Genomic DNA, 19,275 nt, shown 5'->3' on the forward strand with positions numbered 1-19,275 from the left:
AGGAACTTACATTCTAAAAGAAGGAAAAACACTTTATATAGGAAAGTGGTGGCCAGGGAGAGGCACTTTGGATCAGACAATCATGGGACTAGTGAGTTCTTTGGGGGAAAAAAATGTGCCCTATTAAAATTCTGTCATCTGTTAAAATAACACAAAATAGTGTATGATATAATATGTCACACTGAATTTGTTAGGAGACTCTGAATTCATTGATAGTGACATCCGCTGGTACTGGTATAAAAGACCTCTTGGCATCAGTATAATTACATTGACATAGTAGAGCCTTTACATTAACATGAAGTGTTTTCATTTTAAACCAGTGAACAGCATATTACAGAAGAAGGGCCTGAATGTGAAATTTGCTTGTCAACAATTTCTTTAAAAAATAACTATGGAATTCATTAAAATGAGCCAAGTAAAATTGACACAATGTTATCCAAGAACACTCTGTGATAATTTGCCAGCATGAAACAATAATGTTTCATGGATATTACTCAGAATTTCAAAAACGGCATAATAGATTGTTCATTTCCTGAATCAAAAATAGGATGTGTTCCTACTTTCAAAGCCAAATCAGCCTATATTGGTTTGACATAAGATATTTTGTTGTGAGTCCAAATTACTGACTTGTCCCTTGCAGTATGCCTTTTTCTCTAACTACCATCAGAGAATTATAAATCTATAATTGTCTGAAAGACGGCAAATAAAGGTAACAATAAACTTCTATTTGCTATAGATGATTGGTGAGGAGTCAGGACATAATAATTTGACAGACTGCTCTGTAGTAGAATAAAAGAAGCAACTATGAAAACTTGTGAAAAAAAAGTGTACATTTTCTCTTTGTTTTGTTTTTTTTCCATGCCTTTAAACTATAAAGATGATAGTGTAGGGATTATTTTCTAGGGTGTAGTGAAAAAACAGAAATCTAATAAAAATCAGCAAAAATTGACAATAACTACAATGAGGTTAAGATACCCTTAAAATTAAAATTAAAAAACAGTGGCTACACAACATTACAGGAAAGGAAAAGATGCTGAAAAATCAGGTCTGTTCCTGCACTCAGCCCAGTGGCATATGTACAATAAGCAATTAGCAAAAGCATCTGTGAGAGAGTTCACATACTTAAATTATAACAAAAGTGAATTAATTAATTTTACAAACAAATGAAGATAAAAAGACATTAATACATTCAGCACTGAGGGAAGCCTTCCCTGAATTCAATGATGTAGTAAAGTCAATCATATGGAAAAAAAGCTTGCCTTTCAACTAGATTTACTAGTCTAGAGTCTAAAGTACATCCTAACAGTTTGTTTTCCTTAGGAATCTCTGTCTTCCTCTTCTTCTTCTGTCTTGACTTCTGTTGTTAATTCATCTGTGCAAGAAGGCAAGAACAGAATTATTAGGTCATGAGAATATGTGCATGAGCAACCAGAGTGGTGGGAAACCACAGAATTTTAGAATGAGAAGAAACCTTAGAAATCATCTAGTCTGGTTTCTCTTTTTTGACAAATGGAGAAATTTTGGCCTCAGGATGGGAAAGGACTAACTACATAGTTCATGGGAGATGCTAAGGGATCAGGGGTCCTCAAACTTTTTAAATAGGGGGCCAGTTCACTGTCCCTCAGACTGTTGGAAGGCCAGACTATAGTAAAAACAAAAACTTTGTTTTGTGGGCCTTTAAATAAAGAAACTTCATAGCCCTAGGTGAGGGGGATAAACGTCCTCAGCTGCCGCATCTGGCCAGCAGGCCATAGTTTGAGGACCCCTGGCTCTAGATTTTCAATCTTGTGCTTTTCTACCACCTTTGAACATAAGGAAGTAGATGGAAATAATTTCTAACAATTAGAGCCATCTAAAAGTGGGACAGACTGCCTTAAGAGGAGATGGGTTCTCCCTCACTAGAAATCTTTGAGCAGAGACTCAAAGACCATTTCTCAGATATGTTGTAGTAAGGATTCTTTCTCAATATGGGTGGGAAAAAATGGTCATTTCAAACCCTAAAATTCAGTGATTCTCTAGGTTTGTGAATTCAGGAAATTAGCTTAATAATTCAATAACATTCTCCTTTAATATTTACCGAGGATTACAATGTACTAAGTATTATGCAGCTAACCAGAATAAGCCAAAGAAAGCTACCTGGACCTTCAGGAGCCTCCATTTTAAATAATGGTTGATAAAAATTTGCTGTTTGTTGGCTGCAAAGAACTTGATGACTTAAAACTTGGGAGTGGTGATCTGGAATGGAATAATCATGTAGATTCCCAATGGTATGGGTGATAGAAAAAGAACTTAGGAGATTTTGAAACTTGGACCCTGAGGAACTAAATTCTTCTAAAAAGAAAGAGCAGAAGTAGTCATTTGATTTTTATTTTTTTAATTCTGTGTTGTTTCTAGAAAATGGAGCAGGGACTACAAATTATATTAAAAGGAAATTGATTGGAGGAAATTCCCCTTTTAATTTCTTTTGTAGAGGTTGTATTAAGGAGTTTTCTAACAATTCTTTTACAAAATATGAAAGCTGCTCTGATTGTGTCAAAAAGGAGCAATATGTTTGGTATCACATATACATTTAACATGTCCCTGGAGGGTTTAAAATAGTCACATTTTGGAAAGTTGAGGACAATCCAAATCAAAAACCAGAAGCAGAGAAAAAAAACCTAGATCCTGTAAAGGAATTCTCCTTTGGGGGGAAGAGAGGAATTTTCTCTTTTCTCTCTCTCCCATAATCCATTTCATTTAGAAGGGGAACAAAGTGATTGTCAGAGATCGTCAGAATGAATGAAAAGGCATACATTAAGAACTTACTATATATGGGTCAAGTACTGTGCTAAACACTAGGGACACATTTTAAAAAGCAAGATAATCTGTGTTCTAACAATCTAAAGGGGAGGAAAGAATACATAAGGAAAGTAGAGGCCAAAGAGGGACGATTAGTTTTTTGATTTGTGACCTGAAGAAGTTCATCATGCATGGTTGCTTAACAAAATGGAGTGAGAATGGTTTTCCAAGTCTAGTGAATGGCACAGAATTAGACTATAGAATTAAATAAAGGAAGCTCATGGAAAAACATCTTAGATGTCAAATACAAGGTTCATTTTGGAGTTTATACAGAGGGACAGGTAGAAACCAGGAAGAGCTCTAGAAGAAGCCATGATAAAAAAAAAAGGGGGGGGGGAGGGGGCAATTGTCTTTAATGGGATTTTCTCTTGGACAAAGGGAAATGATCAAAGCTGAAAAAAGGCTGGTGAAGACATTATTGAGGTCCCAGCATGTCTGGAAAAGGAGATGGGTCATTTATGTAGCAAGAAAGAGACCACAGGAGAAGTATATAAGTAAATCTTGGAAACCATCAGAATAAAAGGAAGTCCCACAGAGCACTGGATAGATTTGCTATGGAAGATTTCTGTTATAGGGAAATACTGACCAGGACTGCCTAGGCTAAGAAGGCATAAGGGAGGAATTACAATCTATACTAATGGAAGAAATGTAATAATGATGAAATCATAAGATTTTCACAATGTCAAAGTACCTAATTCATAAAGTATAATTAAAAATTATTAGTGATGTACAAATTGATGGATTGTTGTTGTTTTCAGTTGTGCTAGACTCATCGTGACCCTATTTGGGATTTTCTTGGAAAAGAGACTAGAGTGGCTTGCTTTTTCCTTCTCCAATTTATTTTACAGATGAGGAAACTGAGGCAGACAGGGTTAAGTGGCCTCCTCAGGGTCCCATAGCTACTAAGAGTCTGAGGCCAAATTTGAACTCAGAAAGATGAGTTTTTCTGATTCCAGGCCAGGCACTCTATCCACTGCACCCTCCTAGCTGCCCACAAATTGCTGGATACTTCTAAAATATACCTGCAGGCTCAAAAAGATGACTATTAATTCATAACACTACTAGGGTATGAACTTGAATGCCAGCTCTGTCACTTAACTCAGGGTGTGACTTTGCAGAGGTCAAACTTAACCTTCTCTGATTCTAAGTTTATACATCTGCAAAATGAGGACAGTAATATTTGCCTTGATAATATAATAGGGTTGTTGTGAAATTCAAAGTTAATTAAAATGTTACATATATCCTGACTATCATTATTAGAGAAAGTATTATGCAAAAATTGATGGTCAGCCAGCCAAACCAACCTCTATAAGAAAAATCTTCCTGAGAAATAAAAATATTAAGAATTTAAAGACTATAATATAATAGCTGATAGTTTATGTAGCCCTTTCAGGTTTGTGATGTATTTTATATAGTCATTATAGCATTTGATAGAAAGAAACCTTATTGCAATTATAATTCATCTCACACATTCTTTAAACCAATGGAAATTTAAAGTGAATAAACATATATAAAAACATAGTAAGGTTTATCTTTTGCTGAGTTCTCTCAGGGAAAATGGTTCAGACTGAAAGGAAATGGGATTTCAAGTAATTAAAGGCATAAGAGACCCCATTGATGCCCTTTGGAAGGCAATTTACCTAAATGATACCCAAGTATCCTCAAAGTATAAGGTATTTAAGAGAAGCAGAAAGAAATCTATCAAAAGCACCCACTTAGCAAGCCAAAGTTTTTTTCTGTAGAAAATTTCAAGGATAATAGCCTCATTGTTCTTATCCTCCCACTCCCACACAATGAAAGGCAATTAGTCCACACAACTAATAGCTGTACTGCTTATTTCTCAAAACAATAAAAGCTCCCTTTGAAACTTTCCAGGTGGAGGGGATAATGATATATACCAATATGTACTCACTGCAGGTCCCTGCATATATATAGTCTAGAAAACAATTTTCACATTTAAAGGTTTTAGCAAGCAATTCCAATCATATGGGCCTTCTTAGAGAAAAATGACTAAATTAATAAAAAATATTTGCATAAAATTTCTTGAGTTTAGAGAATTAATTCTCTCAAATCACCACAGCAAGGCATTGATGTCCAGATAGATAATGAAGTTGATGCACACATTGCCCGAGCTAGCTCAGCTTTTAGGAGGCTCCAGAAGAAAATGTGGGAGAGAAGAGGCACTAGATTGATTGCCTACTGAACTGAGGGTTTACAGAACCAGTGTGCTGACCTCTTTGTTGTATACTTCTGAAATCTAAACAGTTTATCAGTCCCATGCTTCCACTTAAAATTATTTTAGGAAGATTCTGAAAATCACCTAGCAGGATAAAATACTGGAATCACAGGTCCTTTCTGGAGCTAAATTGCCATACACTCAGAGTCCATTTCAGAGAGAGCAACTCCAGCAGGATGGCCACATAGATGGAATCCCATATATACATTTGCCTAAAACTACTATACAGAGAACTCACATAGGGCAAGTGCTTGTATATTTATGAGTTTTCTCATTAAGTCAGGAAAAGTGATACAAGGATTTCTCAAGGTTTGTCTGAAGAATTTTAGTATCAATTGTGAATCATGGGAGATGTACTCTATGAGCAAAGCAGAAGTGCAGTAGCACAAGGTAAGATATGCACATTTTGAGACATCGCCAATCCTAAATTTCAAATAGACTATTTGTGCCTAATCTGTACTAGAGCTTTCTAAGCTCCTATTGAATAGACCAGTGTCAGCCAAACACACTACACCCTGATCCTAATGGCATGATGTCATTGGTCCTCCTAGAGCAAGAAGGTTCAACAACAATTATCACACTTTCTTTCAACTAAGTTGTTAAATCAACATATAAGGAAAAACTTTTCAAGTTCTACTTACAAGTAAATGACTTCCAAAGAAACCTGTATCTTATAAATTTGTGCATATAAATATATCAAGACTCATTTGATGGAATATAACAACTTACTAACACCAAAGGGTAATGAAATCGCTATCCTTGACATTCTTAAATTCTTTTTCTATTTGTGAAAAATGCATTCACTCACTGGGATTTTTGAGGCTTATTTTCTTTCCACTCTTTCACTGATAACTGCCATGGAAGTAGCAGCTGGAGAAAGGTGGGGAAAAAGATATGATGATGGTAATTCTGATGGCATTTCTCTTACTTCATTACCTCCCTTTTCATGCCTTCCATTTTTTTCCTCCTTTCCTCTTTTCTGTCTTTCCTCCCTCCTTATGCATAATAAATTCTTCCTTCTTTCTCTCCTTTCTTTCCTTTCCTTCCCTTTGTCCTTCCTTCCCTCCTTTCTTTCTTTTTTCTCTCCTTCCTGCAAAATGAAGATAAACAGCTCATGTATGGCAGGGTCCCTAAATCCTGCACAGGCATTCTACATTCAATATACTTATGTTTATTTCAAGAGAAAATGAATATGATACTTAAGACTCATGGGAATCTATAGAAACAATAAAAAACATTAGCAGTCGATCAATAGTCTATCATATCTCCCCTTCCTTCCTAGAAAAAAAAAAAGGTAAGAGATTTCATCAGGGAAATGTATAATTGGGAGATAAGATGAGTTGGGTATATTGCAAGAGTGAAGGCCACCAATGGATAACCTTGGACCTCCACTGGAATAACCGAAATGCCAGGAGAAGGTGAGGAAGGACTCCACTCTAGCACATTGGGGAATTTTTCTATGAGGAAGTTGTGGGAAAATATGGTCAAATATGGTCTTTCAGGACAGATGGGCACCAGTGAGTTTAAACTGCATCATCAGAAGAAACATCAAAATCAATGACACAACAGCTGCACTTGAAACAGGCCATGAATGGAATATTGGGATAAGGACAAGAAAAAAAAAAAAAAGACACTAAGCACTGTTGCAAAGCTCAGATTCAAATAAAGGGAGGGAATAAAGAGGTATGGACTAAAATATCTCAGAGGAAACAGAAAGGATTCACACATAATAAAGCTTTATTTACAGAAAATTTCTATCCCTTTTTACAAGGTCCCTGTAATTCAGTACAAGAAGAGTCCATTGAGTAGTAAGTCATCCCAGAGTGTAAAGCTCTGTGAATCTGGACCAGGGAGTATCAAGGTGAGTACAGAGGTGTCACCAAAGTAAATAAACACTGCCCAGGGATCTGTTTGTACTTATGATTTATGTATTGTCTTTATGAGTTCACATGGAATTGGGGGAATAAGGATTGTGACTAAATCTGTGATTCACAGGCCTATAGGCAACTCCCAAGTGAAGAAACTTCCTCTATGAATACACGTTTTTTGTAACTTAAAGTCTTAAAAAGAACTGACTAAAGCAGTGGTGTCAAACTCAAAACAGAAACTCAGGCCACTAAACACTACCTAAGGATAAGGATCCCTACTAATTACTTTGAAAAACAGATTGATATTATTTATATCCCCCATATGTTTTATTTTGTTAAATATTTACCAATTAAATTTTAATCTGTCCGAAGGCATGTATTTGACACCTTTGCTTAGAGCATTCCAGCTTAAGTGACTTGCCTAGGGTCAAATAGCCAATACATGTATAAGACAGACCTTGAACTCAGGTCTTCCCCATTTCTAAAAATGCTGCCTCTAATATGGAAGAGACTCAAGCCTCAATTTTTTTCATCTATAAAATGAGGACAGCATGGACCAAATGGATCCATGGTTTGATCCCAGGGCTGAATGAGACTTGTCTCCAAGAATCCAACAAACAATGCGAGTTCTCAATGATATATATACACATGGCTCAGACTCAGGAGGTAGACTGAGGCAAGGGTGAAGTCAGGGTGCTGAGAGCAGGAACAGGACTCTGACAGGATGGGGTGAGCCTCCGGAGATGGGGGGAGGAACCCCAGAGATGGAAAGAGGCATCTGATAAAACAGTATCTGATATTCTGATAGCTTGGGATGGAGAGAGGCATTTTGATATTCTAAAACATAAGATCTTTTATCCTTATCAAATATTCTGATTAAGAGGGAGGGGTGATTTTGTAGCCCCTTGATTGAGCAAAACAATTATAAACTGAGGCAAAACAATTAGGGAAACTGAGGCAGGACAATAAAAGAGAACTGTGGCACAACAACTCATAGGCCAGATCTCACTGTCTTTTATCAACACGGAATTAATAGCTAGTTCATCCCTCCTGAGACAGCCTAGTATCCCTCTTCCTATACCCTCCCCCTATTCCTCCACCCCATACCATCCCAGGAACTTTCAATATTGGCATCAGATGTAGCAAACTGAAGCTTAGAACTCCGAAGCTGAAACAATTTGTTAGTTTTATCCTTACTAGTAACAGTGATTATCACTCATGCCTGAATTAGGATTACAGTCTTAAAACAGCTTTGACCTCTCCAAAAACCGTTAAGACATTTTTATGTAGAACATATTTTTATATTAAGCCTCTCATTCACAATTGAGTACCTTCAATAAAGGTGATGAACAAATAAACTGTTCTATAATAATAATGAAGGACATGAGGCATTACTAACATTTGTAATTGCTTTGCTTTGTATTTAAAAGAAAAATACCAATTTCAGTTACTTTGCTGTGTATTAGGACTGATGTAACAGAGGCACTATTCATTCACTTCTTATGATGGAATAAGCCTGAAAATTAAATACAGTTTGTACATAAGCCACATCTATACTATATCATTCCCCACACATACCAGGGATGATTATAATCACTGCATATTAGGAATATTTATGGCATTAGGAGGTCTGAAGTACCTTTTGAAAGGAATGCTTTACTAAGAAAAACTAAATAGCTCTTTTTATCATCATTCAACTGTCAGAAAACATTCTGGCTCAGCCTGTCAACTTCTGCTTAATAGACACAGACCAGTATAATTCATATATGTATTTACTTCAAAACTTCCAAAATTCATGGCTTCATCAAAGCAAGCATTCTCTCTGCCAATGAAGATAGCAATCCTACCATGTCTCAGATTAAGGATTCTTAATTTTTTAAAATGTCATTGACCCAATTCCACCCCTCATCACCCTTTGGCAGTCTGGTGAAGTCTGCAGAGCCCTTCTCAGAATAATACTTTTAAATCCATAAAATAAAAATCTACAGGATTATAAAGGAAACAAATTATGTTAAAGATGCATTGTCCTCCATTCAGGTTCATAGGATTCATAACATTTATGAAATCTAAACCCCAAGTTAAGAGGCCCCATCTTAAATGGCTTCATTAATTTTCTCAATATCCCTCAAAAATCAACCAATAGCTATGCTTTTAGAGCTAAGTTTCTCTGAAATTAGTAGGCTGATCCTGGGATAACAGACATACAATCCATCAACAAAGCAGCATGGTACTGTGGAATGAAAGATGGATTTGGAGCCAGGTTATTTGGGTTCAAATTCCTGCCTTGTTCTTTATTACTTATGTGACGGTAGACCAGCTATATACTCTCTTCTGGACCTCAGGTTCCTAGTTTCCTCACCTGTCAAATGAGAAGGTGGCACTTTAGGGTTTCTTAGGTCCCTCTTAGTTCAAAATTAAACCTATGATTCATCTGTGAAATTATTCCAATTAGTAAGACCTATCAAAACTGTCATTTCAGGGACATAGCTTTCAAGAACCCATTCTTTGATTAGGCATCCTAATAGGACTCCAGTAGACATACATATTTATAGGTAACAAAATTTAAATAAAGCACATCTAAACAGCACACTACTGCCATGACCATTATGACAAATCTATGTGTCCAATTTGGTAAACTTAATTAATTTCTCCAATGTGCAAGTTCAGGCAGTCTCTGTTTCTACCACGGGAAAGAGAGAGGAGAGAAGAAAGAGAAGGAGGAGGAGGAGGAGGAGGAGAGAGGGAGGGAGGGAGGGAGGAAACTAATCTAGTTGAAATGCAAACTATATGCTCTCTTTGCAGCTGAAAAAAGATTTCACACTAAAACACTATATGAAAAATATAAAAAGTCCATATTTTTTCATGCAAAATGCCAGTGTAGCACTTTATATAATTCTTCTTTTATACCAGCATCTCTATTTCCATCCACATCATGGAGAATAAATGAAAGATTTATTTTGATACATAATTATAAAACTGGGCATCTACTTGAATTTATTCAAGAATTATCTAGATAGTATGCTGGATAGAAGCCTACTGGGCCTGAAATTAGGAAGACCTGAGTTCAAATCTGTTCTCCAACACAAAGACGTTGTATGGCACTGGGCAAGTCATTTAAACATTATTTGTCTCGGTTTCCTCATGTGTAAAATGGAGACAATAATAACAGCTACCTTCCAGGACTGTTGTGAAGATCAAATGATGTGATATTTATAATTTTGCAAATCTCAAAATGTTGTATAAATAAATGCTAACTATTATTCTCTCATGGGCAGCTAATCGATACAGTGGTAGAGTGGGTAAGAGTACTAGGAATCAAGAAGATTCGTCTTTCTGAGTTCAAATCCAGCCTCAGGCCCTTAGTATCTAGGTGACCATGGACATGAAATTTGATCCTATTTGCCTCAGTTTCCTTATCTGTGAAATGAGCAAAAGAAGGAAATGAAAAACCCCTTTACTATATCTGCAAAGAAAACTGTAAACAGGATCATGAAGAATTGAACACAGACATAGGCATGAATGTTCATAACTGAACAACAAAATTATTCACTCACACAACAAATATAATTGAGCAATGGTTTGCACAAGGCAGTCTTGGTCACATAGCTATGAGCAGTGGGGCAGAACACAAAGCTAAATAAAAGGTTCTCAAGTGTTATGGGCCAGAACTCTGAACTTGAAACAAGGATGCTTACAAGATACTAAGTGGAATTGATAAAGACAATCTATCTAGTTTAGCATGGTTCAGTATGATTTATTTAATCTTACAACAAATAATGGTTTCCTAGAGATATAATGATTGATTTATACTCAGTGTGGAGCATATAAGCAGGGACTGAGAGCCACATAGAAAAAGCTCTCAGAGGCAGAGAAGACAAGAGAACTGGAGGCAAGAGTTTAAGCTCTCAGAGGCTCTGAGAGAGCTAGAGAAGACAAGTGCACTAGAAGCTCTCAGAGCCAAGGAGACAGAGATTCATTTCCTCTTTCAGTCAGGCTCCCGGTGGCTGGCCTGGCTCCCTGTATTTCCCCCACTGAGACCAAGGCTGGTCTGAAAGGCTCTCCAGAAGGCTACCCAGACCCAGGAAGGAGATAATAAAGGATTTGGACTTTAATACCTGACTGTTCTTGTGGTGATTACTCTGACTGAAAAGAAGGCTGCTTCCAGAGACACCAAGAAAACCGACCAGAAAACATTACACTCTAGGATCTTCAATCTAGTAGATGAGATAAGTATACCAATAACTATAATAAAAGGTAATGGCAACATTGCCTTGTAATGGACAGAGTCCATTAAGTCTAATCTTAAGAGTCAAGAAAGCTTTAGCTTACTGATGCTTCTGACATGTTCTGACTATGTGATGAATACTTAAGTGCTCAATGCCCCAGGCAACTCTCTAAGACAAGTATATATTTTAGAGAAGGTACCCATCTGCACTGGTAGAAGAAGCACCTTCATTAAAAGTTCCAAGGAAATTATGGGTCTAGTCTAAAACATGTGATAATTACCAGTTTCTAGGGACAGACTAGATAATCTTTAAAATCCTCTTCCCCTCCCCCCCAAGCATTGGGATTAAGTGACTTGCCCAGGGTCACACAGCTAGGAAGTGTTAAGTGTCTGATGTCATATTTGAACTCGGGTCCTCCTGACTTCGGGGCTGGTGCTCTATCCACTGCACCACCTACCTGCCCCCAAGATCCTCTTTCTTTGAGTAAAAGATTACAGGACTTCAAACTTTGGTCACAGAAATAGAGAAGGAAGGTTTAGTAATTTGCAAAAATGACTCCTCATTTTCCCTTTGGATTAGAACAAAAATTTGGAAGGATGAATGTTGGTAGGGATTTGTAAAAGTGGCTCCTCATTCTACTTTTGAATTAGCAAACCCTTGGGATAAATCCATTAATTGGAACCATCACTTATTTGGACTTATCTTCTCTAAGACTCACCAGGATTTGGTGGGCTTTCATTGGAAAAATCAATCAGTTTCAGATTCTCATCCTCAGATGATGGGCTATTGTCCACACAGTATAAAGGATCATCCAAGAAAGAAGGCCTTTTTAGCCTTCCAATGCCGAGGGTTTTTGACATAAAGTAATGTTCTACGTCACCAGAATCTACATTCCCTGGAGGCCAAGGGCTCTCCCCTTCCTTTGTCTCAGTGACCAAAAATTCTGCAATGTGATGTTGATTCCCCAATGCTTTGGTAAGATAATAGCCAGGTGTTTCACATTCTCCATTTTCAAGGAAATCTTCATTCTCAACCTCAGGACTGCTGAGAGCTGGTAACACACTTAACAACTGGGCGATGAAGGATTTGGAAGGCTGCATGGATTCAGGCTGTACTCCATCAGCATCTCTGCTTTCCTTTTCTGATCTTTGTTCCAATATGCATTCCTCTAGAAGAGTCTTCAGCTGCTCTTCAGAGAGAACTCGTGGTGTTTTCACCTGAGGAAATACATAAAGAATATAATCAGTCACTAAACAGAAACTATTTGTTGAATATCTTTTACAGGTCAATGTTGGACTAAGTGCAAAGAAAGATATAAGAGAAATAAAAACTACCCACCCTTTAGGAGCTAGATCCCTGATTTTATAGTCATTAAAAATTCTTGGTTTTGATGAGATTCAGTTCCCCTCGATTTCCCGGTCAGGGAGCCAAGTGATGAGGTTTGTCCCAGGGCAGGAGGTTGTGGGAACCCCTTTCTGCTGATGCAGGTCCTTCATAAATGAATTTACAAACCCGAAAAGTTAAACTGACAAAAAAAGTTTATTATTGGCATTGGGAAGTTAGACTTTACTAGAAAGATTGAATTCCTTGGTGGCAAGGTCCCGAGAGAGGGATATAAAGTTTTTAGCAGAAAAATCCTATCCTAGCAGAGAAATCCTGACAGAAAGGTGAATAAGGTCTTATTAGGGAAATAGGAGAGAGAAATAAAGAGGGAGTAATGCTGAAAGAGAAGGTCTTTCAGTGGGCAGAGTATCTCACAGGTAGCTATGTCAAGGGAGGTCCCTTGCCCTGGCATGATTCCTGCTTTGAGATCTTCTACTGCCCAAGATTGAGCTAGAAACTTGGTGGGAGCTGGGAGCAGTTTGAGCTGGAATCAGAATAGAAAATCTTGGAATTGAATGAGTGTTTCTGGGCTAATTTCCAACTCAATAGGGTTAGATAGAAATCGGGCTAAGTAGGGAGTGGTCCTGGACTCAACTAGTCCCACCCAGATAACAGAATGAAACTACTTTATCTTGATTCCCTGGGATGGGTCTCTCAGGGGAGAGCTTTGTGTTCCCCCCAAAGTCAGAGAGAGGGAAAGAGAAAGAGTTTTGAGGCTCCCCTCATCAGTTTGAAAACTCTCTTTCTCATGAACATGAGTAACTTCTCTGCAATTCAAGAGCACTGCTTGGAACACTGGAAGGTTAATTGGCTTGCTCTTGGTCAGAGGCATGTATGTGTCAGAAGCAAAACTTGGATTCAAGTCTCCTTACTTCATGGCCAGTCCTTTATCAGGGAATAATATAATCGTAGGTCTAATAAAGGACAACTCACTCAGACTAAATGCATCCTCAACTCTATCTTGTCAAGTGGTGAATCTGAGGTTATATTTTCATTAACATCAAATATCTCTCTGAGGTGGTGCAGTGGTTGGAATGTTGGAAATGAAATCAGGAAGATCTGAGTTCAAATTCAACCTCAGATACTTATTTTTTATATGACCCTGGGCAAGTCTTTAAATTGCTATCTGTCTCAGTTTCCTCAATTGTAAAATAGAAATAATTACACTGTCTATAGTTATTTTCAAAGGAATTTCTCTATCTTTGCTGCTAGACTTTGCAGAATATGCAGAAATAAAGAAATTCTTGTGATTTGTGTGGACTTATTTTATATCCTGCAACTCTGCTAATGTTAATTATTTTAACTAATTTTTAGTTGATTCTTTAGGATTCTCCAAGTATATTATAACATTATCTACAAAAAGTGACAGTTTTGTTTCCCCATTTCCTATTCTAACTCCTTCAATTTATTTTTCTTTTTTTGATTGCTTTAGCTAACATTTCTAGTACATAATAGTAGTAATAATAGGCATCCTTGCTTCACCCCTGATCTTACTGAAAAGACTGGATGTTGTGAAGATCAAATGTGATAACATTTGTGCTTAGTATATGCCTGGAATATGGTAGGAAAAAATTCCTTCCTCCTCCTTCTCTTATTCTCTGCCTTCCTCCCTCTCTCCCTTCCTCCCTTCCTATTATCTCCTCTTCCTTCCCTTCCTCTTTCCTTCTCTTCCTTTTTTCCTTTCTTCTTTCCTACAGTCCTAGACTTTGACACTCTGTTACTTTTCCTGGCAATAGATACCCTTTCTCTAATCTTGTCCACTACAGTCAAACACAGTCAGTTCAAACCTACAACAAAACTTGCATGCAGTGTGAGGAAAACTACAAGATGAACCTCTACTACAGTACAGGTAAATCATTGCCAATTTCATATTATTCAGTTAGCTTGATCCAGATTTAGAAAAAAAACAGCTTAGTCAAGGTGATCTCGATTCTCATTTTCCTTTTTAGATCACAAGTCCTTTCACTGGGGTTATGCTTTTTTATACTTATACCATTTCAACATACATATATCATTCTAATTTGAGATCAAATCAATGCTTTTTAGTTTGATTTAAATCTCTGACAAAGCAAAGTCTTTCACTGCATTATGTGCCATATGCCATCCCTCTAACCCTTTTCAGTGCAGCCATTTCCCTTACCAGCTTAGCCAGGATCACACTGTCATCTCCACCTAAAATTTAGACCTATTTAACCCTAGCATTCCTTAAGGTGGACCCAGTCAGAGAGAAAGGGTTTCTTGGAGAACCCTGGATCACCTATTAAGAGGATGATTTTTTCATAAGGAAGATATGATCCAGGTAGTTCACTCTCCTTAATTTTTTTTTTTTTTTTTTTTTTTTTTTTTTGCTGAGGCAACTGGAGTTAAGTGACTTGCCCAGGGTCACACAACTAGGAAGTATTAAGTGTCTGAGGCCAGATTTGAACTCAGGTCCAGTCAGGGCTGGTGCTTTATCCACTGCATCACCTAGCTGCCTCTGTCTAATTTTTCTTGATGAAGTTCTGCTAGTTTTCTTTGATAAATGGTATCATTTATCAACTTGCATCAAGTTCTACCTCCCTCTGTCCCAAATTGGTTGTCTTTTCTACTGACTTGGCATGTAACCTTGACCTTGACATCTAACTTACTTGACACTAAGCATTGACCCAAATGTTCTGATTATCCCCTGCTGCTTCAAATTTTTTAAACTTCAGTCATATTTCTGAATAAGAATCACCAGTATCTGCTGGCCTGGTTCCATCTACCCCAGTTTATTAGAAAATCCTACAGATTATGACTTACTGAACCCAGGTAAACTCTGCTTATTCCAAGGTACTTATGGTTTCTAGGTAGGATTATGGTCAGATTTAATATTAGGATGCAGAGTAGCCTTGAATATCACAAAGTTAAACAGATGTCCATAGCCAATAAAAATTCTTGTACCATGTTGAGACAGTGCCCTGCATATGCTTTCTAAATGAATTAATGAAATATAGTGGAAGGAATAATAGAAGAATAGAATTGATGCTTTTTGATTCGGGTCTTGTAGTCTAACTCATCAGCAACTCATTATCCAGGTATTTGGTCCCTAATAGCCAAAAACACTTTTTATACAGCTCCTGATCTGTTTTAAAAGATATTCACATCATGGAGTTTATGCCAATTTATTTCTCTTCCCTTGGTACTTCAAGAGGACAGTAAGAGAGTCTGATGACCTTTCCTCCCCCAAGTCAAATTGAAAAAGTAGCACAACATAAAGAAAGCACCATTAGCTATGAGTCAGGAGTCTTCAATGGTAATCTTAGTTCCATTAATTTTCAGTGACTCTGGATAAGTTATTTAACTTTCCTCTTATTTTTCTTTAATTATAAAGATGGAATGATTTTAAGAGTCCTTTAAGCTCTAAAAAAAATTATGATATTATTAATAGTAGTAGTATTAGTAGACCAGGATTTTTTTGCATGTCTTGAGACAAGAGTTTACATTACATTGAAATTCTTGATCTTTTATTCTTCCAGATGAACTTTGTTATTATTTTCTCCAGCTCTATAAAGTAGTTTCTTGGCAGTTTGATTGGTATGGCACTGATAAGTAGATTAATTTAGGTAGAATCGTCATTTTTATTATTATTAGCTTGGCCTACCCATAAGTACTTGATATTCTTCCAATTGTTTTGATCTGATTTTTATTTGTGTAGAAAGTATTTTGTAATTATGTTCATATAGTCCCTGACTTTATCTTGGTAGGTAGACTACCAAATATTTTATATTATCCATCATTATTTTAAATGAAATTTTTCTTTTTATCTCTTGCTGCTGGACTATGTTGATAACATAGAAATGCTAGGATTTATTGCCAAAAAAGAATTAGAATACAGTATGAAATATAAAATGGATAATTTTGATTGTATGAATTAAAAAGGTTTTGTACAAACAAAACCAATGCAGACAAGTTTAGAAGGGAAGCAGAAAACTCAGAAAACATCCAAGGGCTCTGATAAAGGCCTCATTTATATAAAATATAAAGAGAATTGACTCAAATTTATAAGAATACAAGCCATTCTCCGACTTATGATGGTCAAAGGATATGAATGGAAAATTTTCAGATGAAAGAAATTTAAACCATTTTTAGTCACATGAAAAAAATGCTCTAAATCACTATTGATCAGGCCAATTAATACAAGTTTGAGGTACCACTATGTATCTCTTAAAATGGCTAAAATGACAGGAAAAGATAATGATGAATGTTGGAGGGGAGGTGGGAAAACTGGGACACTAATGCATTCTTGGAGTTGTGAACTGATCCAACCATTCTGGAGAACAATTTGGAACTATGCCCAAAGGGCTATCAAACTGTGTTGGATCCAGCAGTGTCTCTACTGGATCTATATCCCAAAGAAATCATAAAAAAAAAAAGGAGTCTTTTTTTTTAGTTGAAAGGAACTAGAAACTGAGTGGATGCCCATCAGTTGTAGAATGGCTGAATAAGTTATGGTATATGAATGTTATGCAGTATTATTGTTCTATAAGAAATGATCAGCAGGATGATTTAAGAGAAGCCTGGAGAGACTTACATGAACTGATGCTAAGTTAAATGAGCGGAACCAAAAGAACATTAGCAACAACAAAATTATGTGATGATCAATTCTAATGGAAGTGGCCCTTTTCAGCAATGAAGTGATTCAGGCAAATTTCAATAGACTTGTGATGGAGAGAGCCATCTGAATCCAGAAAGAAGACTATGGGGATTGAATATGGATCACAACATAGTTTTTTCACCTTTTTTTGTTGTTTTTTGTTTTCTAATTTTTTTCTTTTTGATTTGATTTTTCTTGAGCAGCATGATAAATGTGGAAAGATATATAGAAGAATTGTACACTTGTAACATATATTGAATTACATGCTGTCTAGGGGAGGGCATGTGACAAAGGAAGGAGATAAATTTGGAACACAAGGTTTTGCAAGGGTGAATATTTTTTTGTATGTATTTTGAAAATAAAAAGCTATTATTCAATTTTTAGAATAAGAATGTAAACTCTTTGAAGGTGGTAGGGCTTATTTTACTTTTGTTCTTCTTGTGCCTATCATATTACATAAAATATGTATAATAAATAATTGTTGCATAGCTAGAAGTTTTAGAATTAGTTAGAGTAGGCACAATCTGAAGTTGTCAGAACATCCTAAGAGGCTAAAGGAGAAAATGTGTTGTCTTGATCTTGCTCTGAAAACAAAGGGGTTCACTTGGCTCTCACTAAAGTTTCAGAGGAAAATAGAACTTGGACATCCCAAATCTCCTCCCATGTCATAAAATCAGCATATCCTAAGCACTAAGGGGTCCAAGTCATTTGATTTATGACTTGTTGATAAGGCAACCAAGCCTGAATCTTTGGCTCATTTAATTGGAAACTCACTATCATAAAACAAAAAATATAATATTTTTCTTGATAAGATATTATATCATTTTTGGCCAGGATTTGAATCCCTGAAGACCCACCCTGACAAATTGACACTATTACCAGTTAGTAATAGGAAATTAGGCCAATGATATTAAAGGGTGGAAAACCAAAATCTTGGATGATTAACATAGACAGAGAAAAAGAGCATTGTGTAAATAACCTTAAATAACATCAAATTCCATTTCAAAACAAACAACTGAGGTGCATTTCCAACTCTATTTAATTGCAAGGAATAGGGTTTACAGATGCTAACAATAACAGGTGTTGTCAATAACACCTAAGAATTCCTGATGCTGAAATAGTTATAAAGTCATCACTCCCAAGTATCAAAGTGTTAGCTATAAAGTCATTAACTATTTAAAGAAAATGTCAGAACATTATGTTTCACAACTTTTAGTCAAAAATTTCCATAGTAAATCAAAAACTGGAAAAGACTACCAAAATCTATTTTCTCTTTGAAATGTGTTAAATTGACATTCAACCACTAAAGATAGATAGACACATAGATAGACAGACAGATAGATAGATAGACAGACAGACGGACGGATGGATGGAAAGATGCGATGGATGGATGGATTAGGTAGGTTAGTAGGGAGGGAGTAAGTAAGGAGGAAAAGAGGGAGGGAAGTAAGTAAGGAGGTAGGTAAGTAGGTGGATAGATGAATGGATGGATGAAAAATGAAAAGATATATAAACTATATCTTCAAACAAAATTACAAAATTCTAGAAATTTATTTAATATAAAGCTGTTTGGATTTGTTTGCAGAACAGCAAGTTTCAAGACAACATATTTTCTCCTTCAGAAGAATCTAGTGATGTGCCAAAGATGACCTGTAACTGTTTCATTAGCCCAGCAAGTCATGATGTTCAACTTGGAAACCCCAGAGACTAGTGCACACAAAATGGATCACTTCACTTTAATAGAGACATTTCTTGTTGTTCAAGATGCTCCTGGAATCTATTTAAGTATTTTTTTCTTTTTTGCCTATCTTAATCCCATTTCTATACCATCTCCCACTTCTCACATTCATGCTGAGATTTTTAAAAAGCACCATAAGTGAAAGGCAGCTGTCATTGGCACATAGGCACCAAAAATGGCAGTATTTGATATGAGAATAAAATGAGTTTTTCATCAAGTTGCATTCTGCTATTTTAAGTCATCCAAATTTGACATCTGGAACAGCACTTCTACAGGTTGTCCTTTGTTGTCCATTTGTATCAACTTAACCAAAGAAATTGTTCATTATGTTTCAACGCCATTAATCTGACTAAATAGTAATTCAAATGCTA

The 19,275-nt window shown here is 36.4% G+C and overlaps 1 protein-coding gene across 5 annotated transcripts in view; it reads right to left on the minus strand.

The window, feature by feature from the left end:
• Positions 1-1,108: 1,108 nt before the first annotated feature.
• Positions 1,109-19,275, minus strand: part of FSIP1 (fibrous sheath interacting protein 1) — a 251,619-nt gene continuing 233,452 nt past the window's right edge. For all 5 annotated transcript variants that reach the window (XM_031952071.1, XM_031952068.1, XM_031952073.1 and 2 more), the window contains 2 exons: positions 11,887-12,385; positions 1,109-1,372 (listed from right to left, as the gene is read on the minus strand). In XM_031952071.1, the coding sequence (XP_031807931.1) occupies positions 1,317-1,372; positions 11,887-12,385 (555 nt within the window). In that variant the 3' untranslated portion in view covers positions 1,109-1,316. The remainder of the gene's footprint in view (positions 1,373-11,886; positions 12,386-19,275) is intronic.

The sequence above is a fragment of the Sarcophilus harrisii genome, chromosome 2 (genome assembly GCF_902635505.1).
Source record: "Sarcophilus harrisii chromosome 2, mSarHar1.11, whole genome shotgun sequence".
In the NCBI taxonomy this organism is placed as follows: domain Eukaryota; kingdom Metazoa; phylum Chordata; class Mammalia; order Dasyuromorphia; family Dasyuridae; genus Sarcophilus; species Sarcophilus harrisii.